The following is an 8341-nucleotide window of genomic DNA, read 5'->3' as shown; positions in this document are numbered from 1 at the left end:
CTGGCGCTATGGCGGGAGGCGGGAGCTGCGGCCGTTGTGCCCTGAGGGCTGTGGGGCTGTTCCTTGTTGTTCCGGGTTGTTTCGTGCTGTTCGGTTTCTTGTATCTCCTCGTCGCTTCTCTCCCGTCTCGTTGTCCCCGGCTCCAGGTGACCGAGAAAGCTCCGGGTGGGGCTCTCTGTTGGGGGGGTGTTGGATCTCTCATTAAACCGCTTTGAGGCGCTGAAGTGAGGGGCTGAGGGGTGGGCGGCGTTCCGCGAGTATTTGCTCTATCAAATAGCGTTATAGTTCTGTAAGAACTTCTTTACAGTGAGGGTGACGGAGCACTGGAACAGGCTGCCCAGGGAGGTGGTGGAGTCTCCTTCTCTGAAGATATTTAAGACCCGCCTGGACGCCTACCTGTGTGATGTGGTGTAGGGAGCCTGCTTTGGCAGGGGGGTTGGACTCGATGATCTCTAGAGGTCCCTTTCAACCCCTACAATGCTGTGATTCTGTGATAGGGCTCTGTGTGGTTCCTGTGGGAATAAACAGGAGGAGTTACTTCGGAAGCAGCTTATGTTCCATATAAGCATGAAGAACTTTGGGTGTGATGGAGTACAGGGACAGGCTGCACAGAGAGGTGGAGTCTCCTTCTCTGCAGATATTCGTGATCCATCTGGATGCTTTACTGTGCAACCCGCTGTAGGGAACCTGCTTTAGCAGTGGGTTGGACTCAGTGGTTTCCAGAGGTCCCTTCTAACCCCTGTGATGCTCAGAGTTATGATTTAGCAGAGGGTTGTTAGAGTTAGGGTACTATGGTTTGGCTGTGGTTGGACTTGATGATCTTTGAGGTCCTTTCCAACCTGAGTGATTCTATGATCTATGATTCTGTGATTGAGTGAAGCTTTGCCCCTGTTTATCCTGTACTGAACTTGAAAACGTTGGGCTGCAGTTGGTTGTGTGAGCAGTCTCTGATTCTTACATCTCTGTTGTTATAACCAGCCTGCTTTAACTGTATGGCATGGGTTGTGGTAACTTTATGGCTTCCAAGGAGTGGAACAGTGCTTGTTATTCACTTTAAGGTGTGACTTTTTAGTCCCTGATGTAGATTTTGGAAATAATACTGTTGCAGTGCTTGCTACATCGAGTCATTGAACATTAGGATTTGGAAGGGGCTCGTGGGGATCATGAAGTCCAGCTCCTCTTGTAAGGAAGGTTCCCTATGGTAGATTATATGACAGAATAGTTCATGGAACTGCCTTTTATGGCTGTCAGAGCTGTTGGATGCAAATGGAACAGGCATAAATAGCTCATACTCCTTATACCTTGATAGCTTTGTAAGATCATAGCAATATATTTTTTTCCTATAGCTATCTTATGTCACTTGTACCCAAATCTCTGCTTTCTATTATCCTACAGAAATTTATTCATCTGTGTTTCCAGAGATGAAGAGGAAAGCATCAAGAGTTGGGAAACTGAGGCTTAGTCCTAATGAAGAAACCATGCTTCTGAAAGAAGAATACGAAAGAAGACGAAAGCTGAGGCTGCAGCAAGTATGCTTCTATTTTTGCAAGTTGTCTCTTCCATAATGGAAAATAAGTTTTATTTCATAGCTAAGCTAGCGTCTTCACTGTAATAATATTGAGCTTATATTTAGATTGTGAATTATTTTCCATTGCTGTGTTAATTTACAAGTATGTGCACATTAGCCAGCAGTGTGCCCTTGTAGCCAAAAAGGCCAATGGCATCCTGGGGTGCATTAAAAAGAGCGTGTCCAGCAGGTCGAGGGAGCTGATTCTCCCCCTCTACTCTGCCCTGGTGAGGCCTCATCTGGAATATTGTGTCCAGTTCTGGGCTCCCCGGTACAAAAAAGACAGGGATCTCTTGGAAAGAGTCCAGCGGAGAGTCACTAAGATGGTGAAGGGCCTGGAGCATCTTCCCTATGAGGAGAGACTTAGGGAACTGGGTTTGCTTAGCCTTGAGAAAAGAAGGCTGAGAGGGGACTCGATCCAGGTTTATAAATACCTGAGGTGTGGGAGCCATAGTGGTGAGGCTGGTCTCTTTTCAGTAGTGCGTGGGGATAGGACTAGGGGTAATGGGATGAAAGTACAGCATAGGAAGTTCCGCACGAATGTGCAGAAGAACTTCTTTACAGTGAGGGTGATGGAGCACTGGAACAGGCTGCCCAGGGAGGTGGTGGAGTCTCCTTCTCTGGAGATATTCAAGACCCGCCTGGGCACCTACCTGTGTGACGTGGTGTAGGGAACCTGCTTTGGCAGGGTGGTTGGACTCGATGATCTCTAGAGGTCCCTTCCAACCCCTACAATTCTGTGATTCTGTGAAGTGGAAAGGTGTACAAGTAGAGCGTGTTATGGAAATACTTGTTCAAAAATATTCTTCACCCTTTAATGTTACTGACAAAACATGAATTCTATTACTACAGGTTAGAGAGCAACAGAAGTATATATCCTCACAGATAAGGCAGAAAGTAAAGCAGAGGAGGGCAGAGAAGCTACATCAGTTAGAGGAGACACTGAGAGCTGAATGGCAGAAGGCACAAGAGGAGAAGATGAAGGCTTTAGAAAAACTGTTTTTATCAAGCTTAAGAGCTGTTGGTGAGGGTCACCGCCAAGCCAAGGAGAATGTAAGTAAACAGCTCTATGTTGTTGTCATAGAAATACTTGATGTTGTAAAAATAGTGAGGCTGCCTGTCTTTTAGTTCATTTGTTGTTTTTTGTTTGTTTGTTTTAATATTCTCGATCTGGGAGCTGTAATATCTAAAGAGTGAAGAATGGAATGTTTACTTTTGCAGCTATTTACCCGTTTTCTGTCTGTGTAGACTCAGTTTGAGGGAACGCTGAGGTTGTTGAGTGAAAATCCATAGATTCCATAGATTTGCACTGATACATAATTGTTTTAATTAATGGCCAAGAGATAGCAAGGTGCTTTATCTTTACAGATGACTCAGCACTACTAAGATGTGTGAGTATGTTTATATTACTGTTATTATGAGGAGATTAAGAAAGATGCTTAGATTCCCATATCAGTATTTGGTTATATCAGCTCAGTCAAGTTTTTTGCTGTAGGCAGATTTCTGCTCTGTTGTCTTTATTCTCTTTTCTGAAGAGAGAATAAAGACAACAGAGGAGAAAAAGTCATTATTCAGAGAATTTTTAATATGGTGGGGAAGGATTTCAGGCTTCTGATTCCTACTGCTTTATTTAATTTTGAACTTGATACTGATGTATCAAGTACGTACAAGATGTAAGTAAAATTGTGTATTAAATGCTTGTGATATCTTTGTTAAGGAACCTGATTTAGAAGCCCTGGCAAAGCAAGCAGAGGAAAGGAAGGAAAGAGCGGAGAAGCGACATAAGAAAGCCCTGAAAGAACAAAAGTTGCAGAAAGAGAGATTACTTTGTGAACAAACCCGGTATGCAACAGCTATTTAGTTTCTTTAAGCACAGAGTGTACTTCAGTGGTGTTACAGAGTGAAAGGCAACATTCCGGATGCTTGGAGCTGTTTAGTTTTGAAATGCTCTGGGTTAATGTATTCAAGGCTGTGGGCCGACTTATGAGTTTTGATAACGTTTGTAGTTTTACATCCAAGATTGAAATGCCAGGTATACAAGCAGACCTGAGCCACTGTTGGTGGCCAGGCAGCCTTTTACCTCGCTGTGTTCAGTGCACACTGTTGGCTGGCAGCTATTCAGTGATGGGTCGAGATGTGTTCTCAGGTCAGTCACTATGGAAAGTTACTGACTTGAAAAAAGGACCTGTTGCATTTGACACAGTCTGAACCTGAGCTGGCATGAAAAATGAACTGTGTGCTCTTGGGATAGTTGAGCTTGAGTAGAGCTGACACCTACTGATCGAATGCTCAGCTTTGTACACAGTTGAGCAATTAAAATACGTGACAGCGATGCGGAGCTGTCTGAAAACAGAACTGAAAAGTGAGATTTTGCTTTGATCTCAAGAAACATGTATGTTATTAATGTTTTTGCATTACCTCAAGAGGTTAATTGTTGCCCTTCAGTTCTGTTGATTCCTCCATGTGTTTGCTCATCCTTAGCAGTTAAATGAACTAACTGATCGGATTTTTGGGTTTGCCTATTATTTTGCACAGTGCTGTCATTGGTTCTTTAATCGTTTTCTTTCTCTCTTCCTTTATTTGCAAGTCGAATCGATGCACGCAAGCACGCTCTGGATGTGGAAAGAGAAAGAGCAGCCAGGGTTGCGAGCCTGCCACCTCCTCTGCCACATCCTCTTGAAGTATGTATCTATGATAGTGCATGATTTCAGGATGCCTTGTCAATACAGTGTGCTGTCTATCCCAGTTAGCACATATAGCCTCAGTTGTCTACCATAATGGTACAGTGTCATTAGGCTCATGGAACGGCTTGGGTCAGAATGAACCTTAAGGAATGTGCTGCCAAGGGTTGCCACCTGCTAGATCAGGATGCTCAGCAGTAAGCATCGTATTTTGCTTTCTTCTGCCTTACTTGCTTTCTTTATTGTTTTCTTTCTTCTGTTTCTTTCAGGGAAGGCAAAAATTGTGGTAGGCTGTTGAATTTTGATTAGCAAAATAATAACTCAGGGCTAAAAGCTGTGGTTTTAATTCTGTGCTGGGCCTTTTTAGGGGAATGACTTTGCATCTCCTTCATGCTTCTTTTGACTTCAGTTATATTCTGAATACGTGTAGAAGTCACAGTAGAACTGCAGATCTGAACTACAAAATGTAGTGTTACAGTGTAAAATATAGTGTTATGGAGTAAGGGTAGTATGTATGCTTAGGTTGTGGTTGGACTCGATGATCTTTAAGGTCTTTTCCAACCTGAGCAATTCCTGATTCTAAGAACATGACGTGCTTTTTTATTGTGTAATTAACTTTTGAAGTAAATTTACTAACAGAACTCTTTTAATACTCTTTTAATAATAGAGTTTGGTATCTAATATTTTGTGACCTTTCAGACTGTCAGACTCAGTAATATTCTGACCACAGACAAGAAAATAAAGGATTTGGGTATTTACTAAAGAAAGATTAATCTGGTCTCTCTCAGAGCCTCTGTAATGAGAGCTTTTTCCCAGCTGCACTCAGCACCTGAGGTGTAGGTACCTGTCTTGAAAGACAGGGGAACTGATGCATCTGGAGAAACCGAGTAAGGTCTGACTCTCGTTGTTTTCAGAATGATTAAATGAGGGATGCTTACTTACCTTTATTTGTGTACTTTACTGCACACTCCTATGCAGATCTTATTTGCTGCCCGGTGTTTTCTTATTGTGGAAGTTGGCTGTGTGAGGATTAAAGCAAGTGTTTGGGGTTGTTCCTTGGGAGAACATCAATCTGAGCCAAATAAAGGGAGATGTGGTTGCTCAGTGCTCAGAATATCTTTCAGATAAGAGCTGACACATGGTTGTATACTTGAAACTTGTTTAAAAAAATTCTTGCTGCTGTTTGTATAAACACTTTTCAGTGAGGTTATAGAAAATGCTCTTTTTCCTGGTAGTTTAATAAACCGAACATAATAGACTCTGAGTTCTATACACAAAGTCTGTACTTGAGAAAGATTATTTTACCGTTATGTGTAATTATGTTGTGGATCTGAAGTTGCTCTGTATGCAGGTGGATATGGCAGCTGTTGTGTGGGATTTGTATTAGAGCATTAAAACACAAGCACTTCTGAATTATGCTGTTGCTCTTGAAAGAGGAAGGTAAAACTCCATGATGAATGCTGACTTTTGTGGAGGAGTTTGCTGCGTGCTGATAGATGCTCTCAGTTATCAAGCTTTCTAAGTATTCTTTGTAGAATCATAGAATCACAAGGTTGGAAAGGACCTATAAGATCATCTAGTCCAGCCGTCCTCCCTTCACCATACCTACAGGAAACCCCTAAACCATATCTCCTAGCTCCTTATCATTATGCTCACAACGTCCTGTCCTCGTCCCTATCATTATGCTCATAAGTTCTGTGTGTTTCTTTTTTTAATAATTAAGTGTATGTAAAGGTTGAAATGATGGTGTTTTCTGGAGGTAATTTTCTCTTTGTTTTTATTTATTTGCTTTCTTTTGATACTAATTTAATTGCGGAGCTCAGTTCTCTTTCATTAGCTGCCCTGCCAGAGGAAGCTGTTCTCTGTGGCTTATTTGTACTTTTCTTTCTAGAATCTGGAAGTGAAAAAGATTGCTGCAATGAAGGCCCATGGTGCTGGCAAATTTTCCGCTACACGTTATCACATTTCAGAACCTTATGTGGACAGAGAAAGGAATGCAGAGCAGGTGATTAACTCCCCAGTGTTTGTGATATACATTTCCATGTTTCTTTCTTCGTGTTGCATTCTGTATCTGGATATCACATTAGCAATTAGGTTTCCATTTTAAGGCCTGTGCTAAGATAATCGTTGTCCTCACCCTGCTTTTTTCTCTTCTCTTTTAGCTGTGTACTCACAGTCTTTGCTTGACATTCATGCTCAAATGTTTATGCAGTCAGCAGCTTAAACTTGCATAAGTCTGATTTGGGAAAAAGAATTCTCAATAAAGCTTTGCCAAGTGAGAAGGCTTACTCAGGTTTTCAGTATAGTCCCAGGTCTAAGTTTGATCAGAAGAAGAGAAGGAGCTGGAGAAGTAAAAGATGGACTTCTTTAAAACTTGCAGATCTTTTTCTTGTTTCTCAAATGAGAATGGAAACGATTTGGTTATTTTCTAACATAAAACCTTTAAGCATACAAGTAGTAAACCTGTAGTATTGATGGTATTATTCATTTGCACCTGATGTTGTAGGAAGAATAATCACTGCGATAAAAAATGGATGAACAATCGTCTCTAGTGGAGTTTGAAACTAGAATACTTTAATACCTAACCCTTGTAAAATCTGTATGTTTGCTTTTTGTTTTTTTTCCCTATGTGTAAATATTGTTTGGTCCTGCCTGCAACTGAACGCTGTAAAGTTACTGAGGGCAGTTCATATTGCATTCTCTGCTTTTTTTGTAAATTCCGAGTTTTTTTAGTATAGAATTACTCAATATTAAGTACGCTTTAAACTACCAGAAGAACTCAGTGGACTAAACTAGTAATTGTCTGCCAGCCAGATGCTCGGTTGGCAGCTGAAGAGGAGGTGAAGCGTTTGAAGGAGCTACACGAGGAGACAGAGAGGGAGAGAAGAGAGCAGCTTGAGAAGGCACATCTGAGAGGAACTCATGCCTTGAAGAAGGTCCATTTGGCTCAGGTAGGCAAAACAGTCATTAAATGTCATACCAGTACCTGTTTTTTAATGCCAAATGTTAAGTAAGCTATAGGTAGGTATTTGCCAGAGCAACTGCAGTTTCAAGAGGAAGATGTTCAGATTTAATAGGGTTTTCAGAATGCTTTTGAAACATGATCAAACTCAGCTTGCTTGTTTGAGCTGTGTGGAAGCCTATAGGGTGATCTTTCACCAAGATAAATTGGAAATATATTTGGATGCAGAGTAGACATTACAAGTCAGCTTTTCTTGTGCCATAGCTCTTCATAACATTACAGTGTCTTTATCTGAAGTATTTGCTGTTTGTTTACATAGTAGCTGAGGTCAGGGGAATCCTCAGTGTCAGTTCAGAGGGAAGTAGAAATGGAATTCTTGTGTTTTAAATACATGATAGTGTTGGAAAAAAACACATTTCTCTTTGAATGAAAAGAGCCTTGACAAAGTTGTAAGCTCTGTACTTGATGACTTTTTGCTGTGCTTGACTTTTTGGTTATAAAGGTGCTTCTGAGGTGAAATGCCTCATGAGTGAACTGCTTGAAGGATTTAGGTAATTAATCACAGAACTGGCAGAACAGTGGTTTGAGTCTTCATTTCATCAACTGCTCATACTGCCATTGTTTAAAAGCTTGTTTACATTATAGCTCTGTGAGACTGAGGAGAAAGCATGTAATGATTTTAAATTATGTCCAGAATGATGGGTATCATTTTTCAAAGCACCTCTGAGAATGTCAGCCACCCTAAATCTCACTAATGTCCTTTGAAGAAAATTGAAATCTATAGACTCGTTTTCAGTCCTCCTCCCTCTCTGACATTTTACAGTTCATTTTACATTGGAAAATAGTGCTTAGAGGATTCATTCAGCAGTTGGTGCTTCTCTCAGACTTTCCTCACCTTTGTATCCCATTCAGACAAGAGGTGTAATGACCTTTTGCTACCCAGTACAGCAAGAGGTGGAGATAACATGAACTTACTCTCCACCAACTGCAGGGGCTTCTTCTTGCTGCTGTCTGCAGCACCAGCTGTGACCTGTTAGGAGAACTGCTTCTGCAGTGGAAAGGCATACACTTGTATTGTAAAAGTCTGGAAATATGGAAGTCGTTTCCCCTGAGAAGTGAAAGCTCTACAGC

General features: G+C 41.4%; 1 protein-coding gene across 2 annotated transcripts in view; it reads left to right on the top strand.

Annotated features, from left to right (window-relative positions):
* The first annotated feature begins 65 nt into the window (after positions 1-65).
* The window catches only part of CEP295 (centrosomal protein 295), a 33599-nt gene continuing 25323 nt past the window's right edge, over positions 66-8341 (top strand). Inside the window, exons 1-7 of one of the 2 annotated variants that reach the window (XM_032442200.2) lie at positions 66-146; positions 1420-1529; positions 2420-2620; positions 3285-3409; positions 4155-4248; positions 6140-6253; positions 7059-7199. In XM_032442200.2, coding sequence (XP_032298091.2) covers positions 1422-1529; positions 2420-2620; positions 3285-3409; positions 4155-4248; positions 6140-6253; positions 7059-7199 — 783 coding nt within the window. In that variant the 5' untranslated portion in view covers positions 66-146; positions 1420-1421. Of the gene's footprint in view, positions 147-1395; positions 1530-2419; positions 2621-3284; positions 3410-4154; positions 4249-6139; positions 6254-7058; positions 7200-8341 lie in introns of both variants that reach the window. The other variant, XM_015852282.3, reaches the window with a different exon arrangement.

The sequence above is a fragment of the Coturnix japonica genome, chromosome 1 (assembly GCF_054131305.1).
Source record: "Coturnix japonica strain WE chromosome 1, WE-NBRP24, whole genome shotgun sequence".
NCBI classification, from domain to species: Eukaryota; Metazoa; Chordata; class Aves; order Galliformes; family Phasianidae; genus Coturnix; species Coturnix japonica.
The sequence above is the reverse complement of the archived record's forward strand: the minus strand, read 5'-3'. Positions and strand labels throughout refer to the sequence as shown.